Source organism: Gadus macrocephalus, chromosome 18 (genome assembly GCF_031168955.1).
Source record: "Gadus macrocephalus chromosome 18, ASM3116895v1".
Lineage (NCBI taxonomy): Eukaryota > Metazoa > Chordata > Actinopteri > Gadiformes > Gadidae > Gadus > Gadus macrocephalus.
This window is the reverse complement of record NC_082399.1, coordinates 5,233,112-5,255,639: the sequence shown is the minus strand read 5'-3', so window position 1 is coordinate 5,255,639 and position 22,528 is coordinate 5,233,112. Positions and strand designations below refer to the sequence as shown.

The following is a 22,528-nucleotide window of genomic DNA, read 5'->3' as shown; positions in this document are numbered from 1 at the left end:
GATATGGCAGGTTATGAGACAGAATTGAAGTGTCGCATTGTGCTTCGATATCTGCAGCCTTGTGCAGGATCTCCTCAGCCCAAACCAAACTAGTAAGACTTTTCCCCCACACCCCCCTGTACATTGCTACCTGCAAATTGATCCGCCATACCACGAGAATGATCGTGTTTGTTTCCCAATATGGTTCCCTGTCCAAATCGGGCGTACGACAGCTGTCTGACAGCCTTTTGGGTTTGTGCCGATTTCAGAGCTTTAGAACTAAAGCTTTAAGCTTCCGACAGCATGCAGAGGCTGACCCAGAGTCTGTGCTCAGATGTGTTGTATTCGCTTCAACAGACAGCTCTGCCTCTCAGCGATTGTTGACGTCTTTACAGAGATTGGCCCGGTTTGGTTCCGGAGTTACCTCAAGATTTATTTTTTGCCTGTTTTGTCACTCCATTGACATTTCTTCGGTCTCTTTTTCCAGTTTCACAATGCAAGCCAACTTGCAGTCTGGTGTTTACACCACATATGCACCCATTACAACAGCGTGTGCGCAAACTACCGCAAAGAGATCAAGTCCAAGTCTCAAGGTAAGGCCGCTCTCAAGTCAGGTCCATTTGAATGTTTAACCGATCACATTATCTGACACCCCTTAACCCTTAACCCTAAGCTAAATCCATCTACTCTAAATCTAATATTAACAAAAAAAACATGAGAATGATCCCAGACAAGGGATCTCTCCTTCCAGAGATGGTATGGAGCATATTGCTAACATAACAAGCAATAACTGAATTCAAGTAAACACAATGTACGTTTTCTACATGTTGTTGTACACACTGCCTGGAGCCCACATAGTGTTTGGACCTGAACGGTTTCAGCCGCTGTTTCTCCAGAGAACCAGCGGTACTTTGAGCGGCATCGCTGGCCGCCCGTGTGGTACCTGAAAGAGGAGGATCACTACCGGCGCGCCAGGAAGGAGCGGGAGAAGGAGGATCTGGTGGCCAACAAGCACCAGCACCGCCGCCGATGGTGCTTCTGGAGCACCTCGCCCACTGTGGCCTAACCGCTCGGACCAGGAAGCACCTTTAGGGTCAAAGGGCAAGGGTCAGGGCAGGGGGACAGACACATAGGTGACACAGGGGTGTCTGCAATGGTTATCTGGTTTTTAAGCTCCACGTTCCCTCCAATTATTTTCCTTATGGTTCTCTCCCTGCTGTAACGTGTTCAGGTATAAAATCCTCTCCTCAGCGATCAAAAGACGGTTGCACCAAAACATTTTCAGTGGACAGAACAGCAAAACAAAACTAAAACTGTGAGACCGATCCTCTCGCCTTTAGAACTAAACTACAACAGTCCCTCCAGCACGCATAATCACTCCCCTCCTGGTTAAAAGCACAACTACTTTGGAGTAAAACCATCTACAAAAAGGAGTTTAAGATGTACTAGATATTTACTTTGCAAACTAACAGTGGCTTTCTTAAAACGTCACTTTGTTGTTGATTGTGTAGTATTCAATACCTCCTCGTTGGGGGAATCTCCCAAGCCAAACCCAGGTCGGGCTTAGTCCGATTTCTGTTGATATATTCAAGCATCGGAATTGTACTTATCGGAGGGTTTCTATCATGTGATCTGCATTTCCGTAAAATAAGATCAAGGTGGCCATCTTGGCGCTTCTTGACCAGACATTTTAGAATAATGAAGCCTTGAGTTGTTTTAACTGCTGGGGTTATTCTAGTACTGTACCGGAGCATAGTGTCTCTACTAGTAGCTGCACACCAAACACCATCCCTGGTTCTCCTGATGTTTCGTCCATGTTTTGGGATGTGTGAACAGTACCTATCCGTCTCGCAACCGTACCATCACACTCAAAGTAACCGAAAGCACCCAATAGTGCATCACCACTTGAAAAGTAGAAGTTCCTAGGTCTACCTAAGAAGTAAGTTCCTTTCACATCACTCTTAAAGCCCTACCGTTGTGTGACCTTTAGGGAATTAACAGTCTACATGAACACACAGCAAGCTGCACATCGTGAATACTTTACACTGATGATACAATCACCACTGACTCCTAAATGTGTGGAAACTACGGCAAAATCCTTCAGGCTAGTGCATGTTTCGACTGTTAACTGAATGAAGGCAAGGCATTCAAATAGTTTTGGAGCTTATTTTCCGCTTGCTTACACGTATATACTGTGAACACACTCTTTATCAGCATTAAAATATGCAAGCAGTTCTTTACAAACACTTTTTGTGTAAATAATTTGGTCTATAAATTCAGATGTTTTTCTATTTGCCAACCCCCAAATAAAGAATCAGGCCATAAACATACGGCTTAGTACACTAGCCTTAAAGGGTGCTCTCGGTAAGATTTAAGAACTATTCGCCATGAACTGTTAACACCAGACTGATCTGCAGAGAGAAACAGAACGTAAACGGGCGAGATCAGGCCAGACTCTTGAGGCCAGGCCTGGTGGGCCACGCCTCCAGCGCTGTGTTTATCAGTAGAAGGGCTTAGCAGCTATCAGGATCAGCTGTTCAGGGTTAAACTCAAAACAGGCCCTGCCTACATAACAACACAACGGACACGAGCAGCCTGTAGACATGACTGCTGAGATGCACGCACCACCACGCACACATACATATGCGCACGCACACACACACATTCCCACATCTATGACATCTTCCACTATTAAATACTCTACACAAGATTTAAATGGCATCAATAAAAAAAAGGCAAAGCTTAAATATTCATTTGCAATAAGCGTAAAGGAAATATTTACTGTGAGTGTGCGCTTTAAAAGCTCAGACTTTACAAAGCTCATCTTTCCATCTCTATAGCTCACCGTAGTACTCACCATAGTTTCTTATAAACTTACAAAATGAGTACTACTAGATGTAATGTTTAGCAGTTACATACTGTATATGTAACTGAAACATACGTGTATGTATATCTTTAACCAGTCGGAGGATGGATGTATGGATAGAGGGGAAAAGGGACGAAAGGGTAGATGCAGTATTCTGGACAGAACTGCTCTTTGACCTCGTACATGGTCCTTCGACTGGATAGCTTGGAGGCTATATGTGTATGTGCTGGCTATAGATGTGTGGCTATATAGTGGGATTGTATATGTTACTCTACGCTATAATAAGAACATTGAAGGAACAGCGAGCCCTGGGTTGGATCCGCTCGGTGAAGCCAAATTCAAGTGTATGTCTTGTAGTTACGGAATGATGCGATTATGGAAACTGTGATACATTGCTATGCAATGTGTTGGGTTTTGATTCGATGTTAGCACAGTTGCGTTACATGTTGTATACTATATATACAAGAGAGTCCATTATTTCAATCATTCTAGAAATAAATTCTAAAAAAGAATGTTTATTCATCAAATATTTATTACACATTATATATCATATATATCTAATGAATCGTCATTATCTAGTCTACATTTTAAGGCTACTAGCTGACATCTTTGCGGTTGCATATTTGTAGTTCTGTCTAGTGTGTCAACAACCAATTGACATTAGAAGTGTTATTTTACTGGTATGAAGCAATTTTTCCTGACAATATGGTGGGGCGGGTAATGACATGTTGGTTGATTCTACTTTCCACTCTGTCTTTGGCTTCTAGGAGCTAATGGAGACTGTAGCTTAACAAACCAACCCGGCGAAGGGGCAGAAAGACATGAAGGTCCAATATTTAGGTCCCCTCTGAAAATGACAGATATGTTATCGTATTGTTTTTAGAGGTCTATTACGATATTGTGCGGGTGCATCAGGTTGATACAATCGGTCAAGTGAAGGAGGATAAAACTGAATGTCTGAATGCGTGTCCTTGTAATAAGTAGCACCAAGTCACCAACCTCAAGGTGTCTTTAGCAGACATTAATGTAACTAATAATATGCTTAAGGGTATAGTTACATGCTGAAGGAGCCACAGCATCAGAATTGATATGGCTGCCCTAGGGGACACACGAGACCAGCTGCTGTCTAGCTCCCCCATCTGCGTCTAATACACTTGAAAACACCCTCACTGGCTTACAGATTTGATACTTGAACCAAACATCATGAACAACTGCAGTATGCACTTCACTTCTGTTCGTTTTTTGTTCCAACCAAGCAATCAATAAATGTAACGTGAAATGTGTTTTAACCATAAGCTGTAATGGTTACGTTCTTGGGGGTCACTCAACCTTCTATCCGACAAGGTTTTGCAGATTTTTGCCGAAAGGGCAGAAATGAAACAAGACTAATTAGAGTATGTTGCGATTAAAAAGTGCATATTTGTAGGATAGAAGTGAAGTCACCCCTGTGATATTTGAATGTGAACGGGGCGCAAGATTGTAGACACAGAGAATATTTTAATGATCCTTGGTTCTAGACTCGATAGCTGTAGATCATATCACCCGTGGTTCTTGGTATGTACACTCCCATTGACATGTGTGCACGGTACACACACGCACATCATATGTATTCATACACCGGCAGATGTAGAACTGCTCCTGCACCCATACAGACCCACACACTTCTATCGCTATTCACAGAGAGACCACATAGCGTCACACATCACTGAATATGTGTTGACTGATTTTATGTAAATTTAGTTTGAGAAAAAGTTAGCTCATATATCACCAAATTGCTGGTCTTCATTGGGTTCCTGATATTATATAAATGCCTTTGATCCCGACAGTCCTTATCCTTATCAATGTTGTTTTATGTAGGCCTATTCATTTATGTATGTCTTTTTTTTATCTACTGTTAAATAAATCTTTGATTTGAACAAATTGCGTGCAGTGATTTTGGTATCTTTCGTTGCAAAACGTGTCATTCAGAGTTATTGATGCACTCCTATGCCAAAATATGTCTATTTTTGCGGGGTAAAACATAGAAAGAAATACAGAGATGACATAACATATCTAACATGCTAAAGGAATGTTTTAGAAAACAGTATTTGATTGATAGCTTTGATATTGACATGGCTTGATGTGCCTTTTCTAGATCTATAATATGAAATATCAAAAGTTAACCAGTAAATAGACAATAACATTTACAGAGAGAGAAAGAGGGAGAGAGATAGAGAGATAAAGAGAGGTCAGACTGCAATCCCATTGCATAACTTAACTTGTAACAGAGCCCAGTGTGTGTGTGTGTGTGTGTGTGTGTGTGTGTGTGTGTGTGTGTGTGTGTGTGTGTGTGTGTGTGTGTGTGTGTGTGTGTGTGTGTCCGTCCGTGTGTGCGTGTGTGTGTGTATGCGTGTCTGTGTGCGTGTCTGTGTGCGTGTGAGAGAGTAATCTTTGGCTTAGAATAATACCATTCGCTGGCATATAGAATCTAAGCAATAAGAAACCAAAAGTTTACTTACTAGACTTGGTCAAAGCAGGTGGAGTTGGGTGAAAGATAATCATGAAAGCTACTTTATATATTGCTATCATTTCCTTAGAAAACCACTTAATAATCACTACAACACTAGCACTTCCAGGGTTCACAACACTAGCACTTCCAGGGTTGACAACACTGCACAAATTGTGCTGGCATTGGTTGGCTACTGTGTTGTATTAGTATTGTTGTATTCCCTGGTTAATCTTATCATTCTGTCTGCATCAAGAATATTTATATATAGAGACTAAACATACCTATTATCTCCTACTCCTTCACTAAAGACATCTCTTTCGTGCATTGAGAAATTAATTATTTCTTAAGAGTGCGGTCGTTTGCTGCCCTCTGGCGGTCTGGAGGCATATTGTAACTATGAAAAATTATTAGCGACGTTTAATAGTGCCAGTACATCAGAATGCATTATGGGATTTTTTGTTGGCGATACTTCGACATTTTGAGATGCCTTTGGTGAGTTGTATTAATGTACAACCCTTGTAAAACAAATGAATTATCTAATGAAAATCCAGATAATTGTGTACAAACAAACAAATAAATACATTCTCATATTTGGGTCATAAAGAAATTGTCATTATTTATTAGATCAACTCATATTTTCTTGACACTACTTCATACTTTATTGAATAATAAAAATGAACACAAATGTATGAAATGGAAAGGAAACATTTGAAATGTAAACTTGTGATTGAATTGTTATATTGATTTAAACCAATCTCAGTTAAATGTTGTCGTTTAACATGAGGACTAAAATGTAGATCATATAAACTTTCGGAAATTCAAAATAGGTTTTGAACACAGTACAGCTATTCAAACCCTAAATTGTAACATTATTTTACTCATAAATAACATAATTAGATTGCAGGACGTATTTCGCTTCTTCGCTATATTTTTTATAAATGGCTTTGATGCTGCTGATAGCATACCATTACAGTATTAAATAATAATTAATAATAAAATAACAGTAGACCATGTTAAACACAACAGTTACTTCAAGTTTCCAAATGATTACCAAAATATATTAACTTTCAAGTTCAACACAAACAATTGAAAAAAAGGAGATGGAATCTCTCGTAGCAGCTATATTTAAAATATAGTTGTATTGATTAGTTCTTGACAAAGATTTTGGATCAATAATTGATAGTACTCAGTCATTGTTTTTTCACCTTCTCATATGGAACCTTTTGACACATTTCAAGTAAAACCATTTAAATTCAATCTTCATTAAACAAACTACCATTCACTAAACAATATGAAACATGTTCACTTATATACATCTCAGAATCATACTTGAATGCTACATATATACTCCATTCACACAACTAAAGAAAAAGTAATTTTATAGTACACCTTCCTGCTTTGGAAATGTGTCTTGAAGTAAATAAAGTGTAGAGAAACTGGGCACGAGAAACATGCCAAATCTATTCTAAAGCATACACTTTAAGGCATCCAATCTAAATGTAGTGCAGATCCTAATATTGCTATTAAACAAGCTACAACAAACACATTACAAATTAAATATCAAACTCTTTTTTCTAGTTTACAGTTTTGGTTGGTTGGTTTCAGATCATGAAATATAAAAACCTTAATCTAAAACATGCTCACTGTGGAGCAATCTTTTACACAGCAGTTGCATCGCAATAAGCTAACGTTATATTATCTATGCTACGGTATTTCCATATATATATAGGAGGTAATAGGATTTAAGGGATTGTCTAAAGAGCCAGACATTGGCTGCAAAATACTGGAGTTTAAGCATAGAAAAAAAGAAAGTGATTAGGAATGGTAACTATTAATTTAAGATTTTCCTTTCACATAACTGCAATGGTTTTGCATACCTCTGGGAGATAGTGCTGGCAAAACATTTCTACATGTCAGGTTTCTCATCCAAAATGAATTCCTTCCTATAATACTGTAACGGTGATAATACAGGCCTTGTAAGACTGTGCTCACAAGTCAAAGCTTTTACTCATACAAAATGGCACCATGTCGTTACAAAATGTAAATGCCATATCGTATGTAACTGCCTTCACTTAACCCATCGTGGACAAAACAGCAACTTCTATAAATATGTAAAAACAATAAAAAACGATCAGAAAATGATTAATAAATATATAATCCTTCTACAACTTTGGCTTATTTTACTAAACTGGAAATGACCAAAGTATACATTTTGATTTCCTACAAACGATCTAATGGCCGGGACTACACAGCACCAAATATTAGTTTAAACATTTTTGTATGTGGGCAGATCACTGAGCAGCAGGCAAAGGCACTGGGTTCGAGGCCCAATGTCCACACCCAACCTGTTGGCATCCTTTAGCAAGATGCACCCTAACCCCTATCTAAATAGCCTGTATCTGAGATCCCTGTTAGTCCTTTTGAACAAAATCCCTCATCAATCATGATGATGCATAGTGCAACGTCTTATGTTGTGAGCAAAGGTTCTGTGTGACTGCATACCCTGAGTATCCTCTCGTGGTGGATTCACTGCACGTTTAAATTCGGTTCTAGACACCTTTGTTCAAATCATCTCGATATCCTAATAACCAATGAATAATTCATATTTAACGAATCATGATCTATGTCTATGGTGTGGGTTGGAGCATCCAACCAGTCTATGTTTTGGGTTGTGCCTCAAGCCTCCCCTAGCAGTGACCTGACGTCCAGAAACCTGACGTCCAGAGACCTGACGTCCAGAGACCTGACGTCCAGAGACCTGACGTCCAGAGACCTCGTCCGTGTCCTTAGTGGTCTTTGGCGGAGCAGGCCCCGGCCTGGGATCTGTTGGGGGACTTGGACGGGGACTTGGACGGGGACTTGGACGGGGACTTGGACGGGCTGCCGGGTGAGGGGTTGACCTTGATGTGGACGAAGAGGGACGAGGGCGACATGCTGGAGCCGTCCAGCTTGCGCAGGCGGACGTGGCGGTAGCCTGTGGGGAGCAGCGGGGAGAAGAGATGCACCGAAAAGGTCGCCACGTCAACGCTGCTGACAAATTCATGAAAATCACTTTGGAGATCAATATGGCCTGTTAATACGAGGGAATCACCTGATTCTACTGATCTCATGTTACAAATGTCTAGATTCTAACATCTTTCTTTTAGATTCTAAAGATTCTCAAAGATCTGTTCATCAGCGTTCCCCACTTGATACGCGGACACAGCTACAGCTCTAGGAATAGTAGAAAAACTCTGCGATGGTTGAGATGCATTTGCATTCGACGCCCCGTGCTATATAGTGGTGGACGAGATTGGTAACGCTTCTGTGAACAAGGCAAATGAGATATAGCTTTTTCCATTTTGCATTCTAACTAATACATATAGCATACATTTGATTAACTATCTCATATTATCCATCGTAACTATACCACACACACACACACACACACACACACACACACACACACACACACGCACACGCACACACACACACCTGTGCGTAGGCTGGTGAAAGGGATGGTGAACTGTCCGAGGAAGTCGTTCCTGGAGGTGTAGTCGTGGTCCTCCACCATGAAGCGCACCAGAGCCAGCTCCGGCACGTGGATGGTGAAGTTAAAGGTGGAGTCCCAGCGCGGGTTGAAGCCTGACAGACCAACGACAAAGGAGCTCCGGTTATTGGATGAGGTACAAACTCAACCCGCTTCTAGTCCACTAGAATGCATAGAATTCTCAGGCAGATTTATTATAAGTATGTGAAGCTTTATGTTGAATCTTGTCCACTAAATGCAAACCACATAGTCCCTCTTTAAGGTGAACTGCTATTTTATTTATTTAAGAAGCTACTGCTTAAAATCACTGCAACCTCAACCTTGTTTTCGAGAAGTATGCTTATAAGTTGGACTATAGATGTTTTTAGTTCAGGATGTGTGTTTCACAATCAATTTGAAACAATTGGTCACTGGTCCAACCATTAAGCAGAAACAGTTGATGTTGCCGACCGTGAATTTGCCTCAACACGCATGTGAAGCAGTGCTCTTATATTTAAGAACAAAGAGGAGAGAGAGTGTGTTGAAAACTTACCAAACATCTCTAAAACTTTGAAACATACCAAACATCTCACTTCCCGGAAGTGTCTGTATTTTCTCCACATGCATGACGGACATTTTAAACATTAAACCGTTTGTAGTTATTTTATCAAATGTTTACCGTTGTTGTCTACGCGGTTGGTCTTCTTCTTGTTGACATCAATGGGCACGCCGTGCATCTCCACCCACACCTGGGGGTCCACGATGGACGTGGGCTTGTCCCACTCGGGCTTAGGCAGCTGCTGGGCTGAAATGATCTGAAATCACATTAACAGAAATGAGTCATACGTGATTACATTGGCCCTTAATGACGACGCCAGCCGGTGTCCCAGTGCCTATACCCCCTGCTTGTATCTGTCTGGAACAAAGACCATATATATCCGGTAGTAATCAAATATTCGGTTGCAAAATCATTTCAAAACATCAAACAATGTTTTTTTGGTTTTAATTGTACATATATTTATAATATTCTTAATTTCTGTTAAAACTTATATTGTATTTTATTTTATTCTATTTTAATTATATTGTATTCTACTTTTTGTACAGCACAGAAAAAAACAAGTATGTCGCACAAACATTTCACTGCATATCCTGTATGTGTATGTGACAAATAAAAACCTTTGAATCTTGAATCTCAAATTCTAAAACGATAAAACTATTTAATTTTGTGAAATTGGTACCTTTTATATTTTCATTCATTTTCTTTTTAAGGACATCAGGCTAACATGAAGTGTGCCCTCCTCGTGAACAGTGTTTACCCGGACGGTGACCAGGGCCGGCTGGTGTCCCGGACCTCCGCCCACGTTCTCCGGGTTGAAGGTGGTGTCCTTCTGGCACATGAACTGGGGCTTGAGGATGTAGCCACAGCGGCCGTTGGGCAGGAACCTCCCCCCGTTCAGATCCATCTGCTCTCCTGGGGTCTGGAAGTTCAGCGCCACTGCACCAAAATACAAACAAGCAGACTCTCCCTCAGTATGCACTCTTCAACTCGTTTCCCTCGCATGGGATTCAGTGATTCAGGGAGCGATCAGGTTTCATTCGTTTGGCATCGACCAAATTATCCAAGACCAAAAGCAAAGCGCTAATGATGCATAATGATCCCTTAAAAACAGCTGAGTCAAACTAATCAGTGGAGGTAAGAGATAAAAAAAGTAAATGTGCCTTTTCCTCTTTTAATAGTCAATTAACTTTTAACTCATTTAGCATTTAATGAAGAGGACACATGGGCAAAACACCGCGAACGAGACCTTGGCGACTTCCACCACAGCAGTTAAGGGCCCCGGGGCCTGGCGGACCGAGACGCAAGACGAGCAGAGGGCTCCAGAGGGGCCAATTAAGCTGCTAATCAAATGTTCCACCGTGCACCATGCTCTCATCTGTGGTTCAGGCTTGAGTTATCGCGGCGTCGTCGTCGTCGTCGTCGCTCACCAATCTGGCACCCTCCGTTCCACATCTCCTGGGGGTTGTAGTTGGAGGACTGCAGGCGTTGACCGGAGGGGTAGACCCGGCTCAGCTGGTGGCTGTTGTGACGCACGAAATGCACACCTGGAGCGAAGGGGAGAAGCATAAGAGAAGAGGGGGTGAGATGGGTACGTGTCGCGCTCGCTAGTAAAATGGACTGCATTTGTGCAGCGCTTTTCTAACCTGTGGCCGCTCAAAGCGCTTTACAATACTGCCTCACATTCACCCATTCACACACCAACGGCGGTGTCAACCATGCAAGGCGACCGCCAGCTCGTCGGGAGCAGTCAGGGTTAGGTGTTTTGCTCAGGGACACCTCGCCATCGAGACTAGGAGGAGCCGGGGTTCGAACCAGCAACCTTTCGGTTACCAGCAAACACACTCCACGGGTAGGGAGGGACGTTACGGTAGGTGCAGTTGATACAGTGGCTGGTTCATGCGGAATGAGATTGGAGAGTTAAAGTATCGGTCATTAGCAGGGAGAGTCAGTGAACTGGTAGGATGGGCAGTTGACCTTAAACACTGATGGACACGTAGAGGAATATATAAGTAACTAGCAATTAATATGGACCGGCTTTCACAAGGCCGGACGTCAACAGAAGATATTGTACATTTGTTGTTTTTGTGGTATTATGCCTGAATAAAGGCCTTAATCTGCTGAACAAAGACCTAATTAACTTACCGCTCTTTAACAAAGGCTTAAAGCCTTATTCGTATTGACTGAACATCTAATTAGGATTGCAAGCTTATTATCTGTACCTCGGTACCTGTAGGCCTTGAATATCAGAATGCATCATGGGATTTTTTGTCTGCGATTCTCCAAGATAATGAAGGGACTCAAGAGAGTTGTAGTACTGTAACATCAACGTAAATATACCGTGACCTAGGCTTATGAAACTCAACAATGTGACTATCGTGAAATTATTGGTCATTATGGGGAGACCATAACGATAAAAAAGGAATTCAAGATTCAATTCAAAATGATTAAAATTAAAAAAAAAGTACCAATAACGCCATTTTAAATACCGGAGTCCCACAGGGATGTGTCTTGTTACCAATTCTATTTTCTATGTACACAAATGAGATCACCTGCAAGATCAATGGACTAAAGATTTTTAACGCATGTGTCTCCTGAGGAAGCTGAAAGGGTTCGTCACTGATCGAATCTGTCATCTCCTTCAACATTACATCTTGGTACAGCTTCCTAACAAGCTGATGCAAGGGAAAACTGGCTAGGATAATTAAGCAGGCAAGCAAGATAACCAGCATCCAACAAAAACAGCTTTCAGACCCAAGCAGTGGAAAGGAAGACCAATTCCATTCTCCTGGATCCCTCCCACCCCCTCCACGGCTGTTTTGAGCTGCTTCCATCAGGCAGAAGATACAGAGTGCCTCTAGCCAAAAAATCTCTCTGTACAAAATCCTTCATACCCACGGCAATACACACACACACACATACACAAACATACTTCCCACACAAGCACCACATACACACAATTAGAGAACAGACTGCCTTCAATCAAGGACAATTTTCAACTTTGGCAACATGTTGGACAAATAATGCTTTTGAACTTGAACTTGAACATTCCTACGCTCCTGTCCTTCCAAAATGGATACGTCATTGCGATGTGACATCACTATGTACAAGCCGCCCTAAAGGTCAACACTATGATGTGAAAATCATGAACTCCCGAACGTTTGATCTTATCGTGTCCAATCATAGTTCAACCTATCGTCTCCTACCGGTCTCTTTGACGTGCCGCAGGGCGTCACTCTCGGAGAACGACGACATGTCCGTGGCGGGCTTCTTGGCCGCCTGATGGAAGTCTTTGAAGGGAACGCTCCTGGTGTAGACCACGAGGTCCGACAGTTCCGGACTCAGGCTGGACACGGCCTGCTCGGGCACAAAGAAACCACAGGGCAAGGGGTGACTAACAAACACAACACAAACAATGCATTTTAAGGTTAACCAAACTCCCCAACTCTGCCTTTATAACTAAGGCTTGAGGTGGTTTCAATCTGGGGATGCAGGGCTGCTGGCTCCCTTGGAAAAAACCCTTGAATTCAGTTTAAAACAGTGGACAGGTGCTTACACTTAATCACCAGGTGACGGGGTAACCCTACCAGCCAAGAAGCGGTTATGCATGTAATAGCATGTGTTTAACCACTAGAGGGAGTCCTCCACAATGCAAACCACTGTACAAGTGTTGTTGGGGTTTGGTTGCCCTTTGAAGGAGTTGTATTCAAACACCACGGATTGTATACACTCCTGCTTATCGTCTCTCGCTTGAGTATAGAGGAGAAGATGAGGAGAGGGGAGGAAAAATCGTCCCAACCTAAGACTTAACATGTACCCCTGTATTTTGAGTTTTGTGTGACTGGGTTCTTTCGTGGAACGTCTCATATGCAAACAGCAAAAAAAGATAAATACACATTCAGTGGATGGGCAAGGAGTGCCAAACGCCCCTTTGTACACAATCATTCCTGTAAGAAGGTCATGGTCAGTGGAAAAGTGGAAGGAAACAGTCAGCGACGCTGCACATATTTAGCAAATGCAACGCTGCGAATTACTTAGCAAACACAAATTTACCCGAAATGGAATACATTACAATGGAAAAAATATGATGATATTCCCAGAGCAAGACTATTTTTAAGTCTCAGTATTACATAAAAAAGTATTAAAATATATACTTTTTAATCTATTTTTTAATCTATTATAGTAAATGTGTCTATTTCAAGATTTAAATCCCAGTGCCGCCTGCAGTACCCTCAGCCACCACAGGTTGTAGAGCAGCGCTCCAGAGCCAGAGGAGTTCTTTGGTAGCTCACCTTCTTGGCTCCTTTATCCACCTGGCTCCCCTCCTCGTCGGAGCTGAGGTCTGAGGAGCTGGAGGAGCCCTCTGCTATCACCTGCTCCTTCTTCCCCTTCACCAGGATCCTCCCCTTCAGATCCTGGAGGCACGCACACACACACGCACGCGCGCACACACGTACATACACACACGCATACATGCACACAAATACATGGAAACACACACACACACACACACACGCACACATGTTGACTAGAAACAGTGACACCAACACCACTCATTTTTTGATAAGAGTGGCTCATAAACATTTTGGAACGTGACTTTTCTATCTGGGCGATGGTCAGAGGCAGCCAATACCCTACTTGATTGAAGTTTGAACAGTTTATCTGTTCTGATTAATGTAGCTGTTCTTTAATAATATCAAGAGTTGAGTGAGATTTTGTTTGCAGTAAAGAGATTATTATAACTGGGGCACAAATCATTCACACACACACACATATACACACTCACAACCACACACTCACACACACACACACACACACACACACACACACACACACACACACACACACACACACACACACACACACACACACACACACACACACACACACACACACACACACACACACACACACACACACACACACACACCTGGGCTATGATTGTGGGAAGTCTTAGGATTAGTGGGACAGAGAGCAGCACATGGCAACCGAAACCTGTCCAACACAAACAATAAACCATGAGTCTTGGATATATTCCACCATTAAGATTCCATAAAGAAGAAGTTTACAAAGGGTCCAAACAAATGACTGAAGTGTATGAGCTTTCCTCAAGGGGAGCAAATACTCAGACTTCATTACTAGTGGAGCCAGCCTGAATATCGGCTATTACAATAAACATTACAATAGAAAACGCCTTCACACATTCCATCCGTCTTCACCTCACCCTCACAGGCCGGTTGATTAATATTTAATCAGATTCAGCCTGATTATATTTTGACCTCCTGACGCCTTGGTGAATCAAACACGATAACAAGAAAACATTGGAGAAAAATTCTGTCGCCCTGACAAACTTGAAAAGAATACGATGACTCGAAAACTTGGAATCACTGAATTACTCTTAATTTTATTCTATACTAACTATGGATATACTACTTAGATATACTAATAGATTTAGGTATACTATGAGATATACATATACTTAAAGATATAGTTATACTATTAGATATAGCTATACTATTAGATAGACATAAAGTAGAAGTTATAGAAATACTAAAAGATAAATATGCTAGAGGTATAGATATAGATCCATATACATATAGATCCATATAATTATATACAATTAGGTACTATTAGATATGGAATTCCAAGATATAAGAGACATGGAAACTCAGGACGCATTCGCAGTGGTTACACAGTAAATAATCTAGCAGGTTCCCAGAACAATGAACAGGAAAGGCTCCAAGTAAGCCTGCTGTCTGAGGCCCGTTAGCAATGTTACAGGAGTGTCAGGTTGCATCATTCTCGGCCAGGCTTGGGCGCCGGTGCCGGGAGATGCAATCCTTCTGACACAGTGTCCCTGAGCCGAACGTACCTCTGGGGAAGGCAGAGCAGCGGGATCCATGCCTTCCAGGGGTCGGGTCAGCAGCTTCTTCCCCAGGACGGAGCGCAGGTGTCGGGCCATGACCACCTGCTGCTCCACGGTGCAGTGGTTCTCCAGGGACAGGATCAGAGGATAGGGGGAGGTCTGTGGGAGGTACATAGTGGAGGAGGGGGGGGGGGGGGGGGGGGGGGGGTTCGGTTGTTGTTGTGGTCCAACGCTCCACTCTGTAACCATTTGCTGCACTTTGTGCTTTGATCGAATGTCTGTGAGTTCATAAATATCGACCCCGTTTTTCTTCATTGTACCTCTACATCAGTACTACGTAATTGTTTGGAAGTAATCTTGTTGTAGGGTGTTAGTGTAAGCCTGCGACTAGAGACTAGAATCTAGAGACTAGAAACCAGAGACTAGAAGCTACAGGCGAGAGCATGGAGGATAGAGGCTAGAGACTAGAGACTAGAGGCTACAGGCTAGGGCATGGAGGCTAGAGGCTAGAGATTAAAAACAAGAGGCTACAGGCTAGGGCATGGAGGCTAGAGGCTAGAGACTAGAGACAAGAGGCTACAGGCTAGGGCATGGAGGCTAGAGGCTAGAGACTAAAGACAAGAGGCTACAGGCTAGGGCATGGAGGCTAGAGGCTAGAGACTAGAAGCTACAGGCGAGAGCATGGAGGCTAGGCTAGAGACTAGAGGCTACAGGCTAGGGCATGGAGGCTAGAGGCTAGAGACTATAGACTAGAGGTGATGGACCAGAGACCAGAGACAATACACTTTAGACTAGAGGCTAGAGACTACAGACTACTGACTAGAGCAGGTGGACTGGAGACTGGAAACTAGAGGGGCAAGGATTAGGGTTAGGGTAGGGGCTAGGTCTCACCTTAAAGGCGTACTCGTTGATGGTCTCGATGACCTCCAGAAAGGACACCTTGGAGGTGAGCGTGTGTCCGTGATATATGACCGGTTCTCCTCCGTCCCCGTCCCAGCAGTCCAGCTCCACGCAGCGACAGCCATGGATCAGAGCTCTGGAGGACAAACCAGCAGACCATGTCAAAGCCCAGAGGCTACACCTCAACATATTGGGGATTGATCAGGGAAGGGGATAAGGGGAATAGTTTCGTTCAGCTTTTATATAACTGTAGCAACAATATCAAAATCAATCAATCGAATCAATATATTAAGAGTTAATATATTATTGAGAGTTAATAACAATTTTGTGGAACCTGTTAACTAAATAAAGTGAATGTTAAAAAAATATCAGCTACAGCATCATATTGTGAAGCAGTCACAGACTGCAACATCAACTCAGGAAAAGTAATCAAGGAAAAGTTGCACCGTTAATGAAATTTGTCCTATTTGAATCCATAAGGTAAATCCTTCTGCGTGGCCTTCCATAGTCTAAAAAGATGTCGCAGTCTTCCTGAAGCAACTTCCGAAGTCATTCTGGAACAGTTTGAAGCACTGAGAAACAGAAGCAGGAGGCAGGCGGGCACCTGATGTAGGGCTCGGTGCTGCTCTCCCCGGTCAGCTGGTCCTTGCTGAGGTAGGTGTTGTGGGAGGAGGAGATGAAGTAGTGGGCCAGCGGGTGGCTCATGTCCTGGTAGACCACGTTGTGCATGGGGTCCAGGAGGCAGTTCTCCTTGGACAGCATGTACATGGTGAAGCCGTTGGGGGTCATCAGCTGGTTCTTCTGGGCTGCACTGGGCCAAAGAGGAGGATCCATTCATCCTTCAAGTCATTATTCTAAGTACTGAGAAAAAAACGTTTTGCTACTGAATGCTTCAGAAATTAAGTCATTTGGTGCATGGGTCATTCAAATGAATGCTTGTTGTTGTTTTTTCGGCAAGCAAGCAAATTGAACACCTTACTCTTGACTCTGGTGACTTTTACATTTACATTTACATTTTGTGCATTTAACAGATGCTTTTATGCCAAGCGATCAGTGTTGTTTTTGGCAGGCATTTTAGATTTAGTTTTAGTCTGCATCCGAATACTCGTACTTGCATACTATATAGTATGCATTTTGTAGTATGCGAAAAATCTAGCGCGTCCGAATACTGTAGTATGCATTCTGTAGTACGGAAGTCATTTCCGAATGCATACTACCGCCAAAGTGAACCACGGACCACACTACGCTATCCCACAATGCAACCGGAGTCTGGTAACAAACGAAGAAGAGATGGCTGACCCAACACCACCAACAGCGGCTCCCGCAAATTTCGAAACATTATTTGTGTGTGTGTGTTCAATAAAAAAGGAAAAATTAACTTCAATCGTCTTTTTCACGGAGTAACAAATAACTGTAAATGTATTATTATTCCAAAAAAATGACGTAGCAAATGTCCACATATATACAACATAACCTGCCGGTAAGTCGCTCTACGAGATGACCGACGACGACGCCTTCTAGCAGAGATATCCATTTCAAGAGCCATTCGCGTAGAAAGAGACATTTTTTTTATTCAATAGCAACGATGATGAGACGGAAAACAGGTAAATTTTGCCGCCATCTGGGGGGGAGATACGTCATCTCCAAACATCCGGTGGAGTTTCGGCGGTGTGCGGAAGCGTTCGGAGGCGTTCTACGCATGTCTGTAGACCGTACTACACAGTCAAGTGTAGTATGGTCAAGTAGTAGACACTAGACAGAAATAGTATGTACTAGGTATTCGGATGCAGCCTTAGTCTTTTTGACGAAATGCTTCTTAGTTTTAGTCCCATTTTAGTCATTTCTATCTTTGAAAGTTTTAGTCTAGTTTTAGTCCGACGAAAACTCCAAAACTCCACCAGCCTCTCTCTGTAGTGTATGAGTGTGTGTGTGCCGTGTGCGTGCAGGCGCAGCTGCGCGCGAGCGAGGCTTTTAGTGTGTGATGGGGGCGTGACTGTTAGGACAAGCAGCTGGCTCCATTTCTGATGTCTGAGCTCTTGATTGACATTGCACGCATATTATAGTTGGCGGGAAAAAAGCATGTTTTGAAACTTTGTTCGTCCACTCACTAACAATTTAGTCTCGTCTAGTTCTCGTCTGACGAAAATGTCTACATTTTTCGTCATATTTTAGTCTTTATATGGCTTTGGTGACGTTCGTCTTAGTCTCATTTTCGTCATGGAAAAAAGGGGTCTGACGACGTCATTTTCGTTTTCGTCTTGCCTGACGAAAACAACACTGCAAGCGATACAGTCATAAATTGTACATTTACGACTCTACGAATCTTCAGGCACCGCGGGCCCCCGGCGGCCCCGTCCTCGTACCCCACTCGTTGAGCTCGTAGGTGAGGATGAGGCTCTGGGCGTGCACCAGCGAGCCGTCCTCTCCCTGGTCCCGCAGGAAGTCCCTCAGGTCCACGGTGGACAGGACGCAGCCGTTGGCCGAGTAGCGCGTGAACACGGCGTCCAGGTCGGGCCGTCGCAGCAGCTCCCGGCAGAACTCCTCGATCTCCCCGTGGTCCAGCCGGCCGTCGGCCGAGCGGTCGCACTTCTGTGAGGGAAGGGAGGGGTCGGATCGGCTCAGATACAGCGCTGAAGAGATAACCTCCAGGTCCGCAAGGAAATGGAAGGGAGGGGTCGGAAAGACAGACAGCGCTAAAGACGTCTTGGTCTGTTAGGGAAGGGAGGGGTCAGATAGACTCAGATACAGCGCTGAAGACTTAACTTCTTGGTCAGTTAGGGAAGGGAGGGGTCAGATAGACTCAGATACAGCGCTGAAGACTTAACTTCTTGGTCAGTTAGGGAAGGGAGGGGTCAGATAGACTCAGATACAGCGCTGAAGACTTAACTTCTTGGTCAGTTTGGGTTGAGTTGGGTCAGATAGACTCAGATACAGCGCTGAAGACTTAACTTCTTGGTCAGTTTGGGTTGAGTTGGGTCAGATAGACTCAGATACAGCGCTGAAGACTTAACTTCTTGGTCAGTTTGGGTTGAGTTGGGTCAGATAGACTCAGATACAGCGCTGAAGACTTAACTTCTTGGTCAGTTTGGGTTGAGTTGGGTCAGATAGACTCAGATACAGCGCTGAAGACTTAACTTCTTGGTCAGTTTGGGTTGAGTTGGGTCAGATAGACTCAGATACAGCGCTGAAGACTTAACTTCTTGGTCAGTTTGGGTTGAGTTGGGTCAGATAGACTCAGATACAGCGCTGAAGACTTAACTTCTTGGTCAGTTTGGGTTGAGTTGGGTCAGATAGACTCAGATACAGCGCTGAAGACTTAACTTCTTGGTCAGTTTGGGTTGAGTTGGGTCAGATAGACTCAGATACAGCGCTGAAGACTTAACTTCTTGGTCAGTTTGGGTTGAGTTGGGTCAGATAGACTCAGATACAGCGCTGAAGACTTAACTTCTTGGTCAGTTTGGGTTGAGTTGGGTCAGATAGACTCAGATACAGCGCTGAAGACTTAACTTCTTGGTCAGTTTGGGTTGAGTTGGGTCAGATAGACTCAGATACAGCGCTGAAGACTTAACTTCTTGGTCAGTTTGGGTTGAGTTGGGTCAGATAGACTCAGATACAGCGCTGAAGACTTAACTTCTTGGTCAGTTTGGGTTGAGTTGGGTCAGATAGACTCAGATACAGCGCTGAAGACTTAACTTCTTGGTCAGTTTGGGTTGAGTTGGGTCAGATAGACTCAGATACAGCGCTGAAGACTTAACTTCTTGGTCAGTTTGGGTTGAGTTGGGTCAGATAGACTCAGATACAGTGCTGAAGATGTCTTGGTCCGTTAGAGGACTGAGGGGTCAGTTAGACTCTAATAGAGTGTTAAAATAAGAAACCCCTGTTGAAATATTGAAAGAAACCCCAAAAAGTTTGCCTGCTCAAAGAAGGCCCAAATTTAACATACCGAAGGATACACAAAAAAAAAATTGACATGCTGGAAGAAAAAAAGAAAAACCAAAACTTTGACATATACTGAAAGAACGACCAAAACCTTTATGCACTGAAAGAAATCACCAAAAATGAGGATCTGGAACTTTCAGTGACCTTATGCACTCGTGACCTCTGAGGAAAAAATATAAATTGCTGAATTGCTCTTCTTTAAGAGATTTGAAATGACTCTCTAAACATAGGATGGGAAAAAGAAGACATAGGATTGACCATGACACCATACATTTCCTGGATTCAACATGTAACCAGTGAATCACTGTATCTAGATCCCCTTTTGTTCCAAACTTCCTTAAAGTTCCTCAACACGATTACACAATTCCCTCAAATTGAAACTATTACAACTATAGGCAGGCGGGAGGGAGAAAGCTAATATGAGGGAGCTGATAAGTTACTGTGTGCTTGTGTTAGATTGAAACTCAAAAGAGCTTTCCGTTTCAGTCTGGCATCATAAGTGTCCTGTCATACTGGAAAGATAATTATTGTGATTAAAAACACCAGCCCAGGATAGCTTATGTCTGCAGGACTCGAATGCACTGTTATCCCAAAAAAACATTGAGCTCCATAATCAATCTTTTCATTCATTCAAAAGGTACAAATGTCCAGGAAATCCTCCCTTCAACTCGACTGCTGAAAGAACTGTGCGGTCAGTGAGACGTTTGTTTACGATTAGATCTGAGCTTTTGCCAGGGTAAAGGTTGACCTGTTTTCATGAATGGACTTGCTTTTTGTGCATCACTGAAAAGTCTAAACCCTCAAGCCATAGTACAAAAATAAAGGACAAAACAATCGTAAAAATAGTAATAATTTCATAATGTCCAAACATTTTTAAATAATCCACTACAATTGCATTGCGCATTTGTGTTTCTTCACGATCGCACGTGATCGCTTAAACGAGCTGGATGGGCTTGGGGTAGAGTCCTGTGTGTGCACATGTTATCTTCATGTTATGTGGATCGTTAGCCTGCGTGGCGCGGTGCGCGGCGTGCTAGCCCTACCTGGAAGAGGGAGAGCGCGTACTGCTCGCTCAGCTCAATGTTGATCATCTGCAGCAGCGTCTGCACCTCCGCGTAGCTCATCTTGTCGTCATGGTTCTGGTCGGCGCGCCTCAGGAAGGCATAGATCCAGGTGGGAGGAGGAGTTAGGGAAGACGCAGGCTGGGGTCTATCGTCTACCTATCTATTCATCGGTCTACATCTATCTTACGCTCATCTTTCATCTTATCGCAAAATATCCATCTATCTGTCTCTATATATATCCATCATCCATACTTTCTCGGTTTCTCTGGTCTGTCTTTCTATCTATGTATGTCTGTTGATCTGCATGTACTTAGTGATGTACAATGTATCCAACAATATCTAATAATATTACCACAGATGATACAACCTCATTTACTTTATTACTAGTTAATTCATCATGCTTTGTATGTTTTACTTGCACCTAGAAAGTGCACTCTGTCTTATTGATAGGGGTTAGCTTAGTTGGCATTTGTACACAACTGTATATACATGCTGGGGTATTGTCAATTAAATAGGCTCAAAGTTCACCATCACCATAAACAACCCTTTGGGTTTGTGCTTCTCGGATCCTGTAATGTCGGTGTATTCTCATAGTGAGCATGTCTCTTAAGTGAGCATAGTATCGACCGCCCTGTCCCGTGACCACCAGCAGAAACAGGATATTGGTCCAGCTTCTCCTTCTGGGTCATGTTTTCCACCCTCTCTTGCAGGGTGCGGATGCCGCGGGCCCAACGCTGGGCCTCCGCCGGGGTGTGGCTCAGCAGGTCCAGGCTCTTCCTGGAGCCCTTGAAGACCACCGTGAGACACCGGGCCTCCGGGACCGAGCCCTCCAGGCGACGCAGGGTCTCCGACTGGCAGCCCTCACGCACACACTCCACCTCCATGATGGAGACTGGTAGGAGCAGAGGGAGGGAGAGAGGACAAAGGAGAGATAGAGGGGGGGGAACGGAGGGAAGAACGGAGGGAGGGAGGGAGGGAGGGAGGGAGGAGGGAGAGAGGGGAAGGACAAAGGAGAGATAGAGGGGGGGGAACGGAGGGAAGAACGGAGAGAGGAGGGAGGGAGGGAGGGAGGGAGGGAGGGAGGGAGGGAGGGAGGGAGGGAGGGAGGGAGGGAGGGGAGGGACAAAGGAGAGATAGAGGGGGGGAACGGAGGGAAGAACGGAGAGAGAGAAGGAGAGAGGGAGGAATGGAGGGAAGAACAGAAAGATGGAGGGAGGGAGGGAGGAGGGAGAGAAAGGGAGGGCGGGAGGGAGGGAGAGAGGAGGGAGGGAGGGAGGGAGAGATGGAGGGAGGAACGGAGGGAGGGAGAGAGAGAGGAGGAGGGAGATGGGAAGCAGAGAGGGAGGCAGGGAGGGATATGAG

At 43.6% G+C, this 22,528-nt stretch overlaps 2 protein-coding genes across 3 annotated transcripts in view; one reads left to right on the top strand and one right to left on the bottom strand.

The window, feature by feature from the left end:
• The window catches only part of rhobtb1 (Rho related BTB domain containing 1), a 16,159-nt gene extending 11,394 nt beyond the window's left edge, over positions 1-4,765 (top strand). The window contains exons 12-13 of the mRNA XM_060036310.1: positions 467-572; positions 876-4,765. Of these exons, the coding sequence (XP_059892293.1) occupies positions 467-572; positions 876-1,045 (276 nt within the window). The 3' untranslated portion in view covers positions 1,046-4,765. The remainder of the gene's footprint in view (positions 1-466; positions 573-875) is intronic.
• Positions 4,766-5,923: 1,158 nt separating this feature from the next.
• Positions 5,924-22,528, bottom strand: part of LOC132445996 (1-phosphatidylinositol 4,5-bisphosphate phosphodiesterase delta-3-A-like) — a 24,932-nt gene continuing 8,327 nt past the window's right edge. The window contains exons 4-17 of one of the 2 annotated variants that reach the window (XR_009522756.1): positions 21,830-22,058; positions 21,146-21,275; positions 18,527-18,752; positions 16,768-16,969; positions 16,155-16,299; positions 15,270-15,422; positions 13,690-13,812; positions 12,604-12,754; positions 10,828-10,944; positions 10,158-10,336; positions 9,521-9,656; positions 8,808-8,957; positions 8,062-8,307; positions 5,924-8,031 (exon numbers count right to left, since the gene is read on the bottom strand). Coding sequence is in view for 1 of the 2 variants with exons in the window: in XM_060036028.1 (XP_059892011.1) it covers positions 8,120-8,307; positions 8,808-8,957; positions 9,521-9,656; positions 10,158-10,336; positions 10,828-10,944; positions 12,604-12,754; positions 13,690-13,812; positions 15,270-15,422; positions 16,155-16,299; positions 16,768-16,969; positions 18,527-18,752; positions 21,146-21,275; positions 21,830-22,058 (2,129 nt within the window). In the remaining variant the exon portion in view is untranslated. The remainder of the gene's footprint in view (positions 8,032-8,061; positions 8,308-8,807; positions 8,958-9,520; positions 9,657-10,157; positions 10,337-10,827; positions 10,945-12,603; positions 12,755-13,689; positions 13,813-15,269; positions 15,423-16,154; positions 16,300-16,767; positions 16,970-18,526; positions 18,753-21,145; positions 21,276-21,829; positions 22,059-22,528) is intronic. The other variant, XM_060036028.1, reaches the window with a different exon arrangement.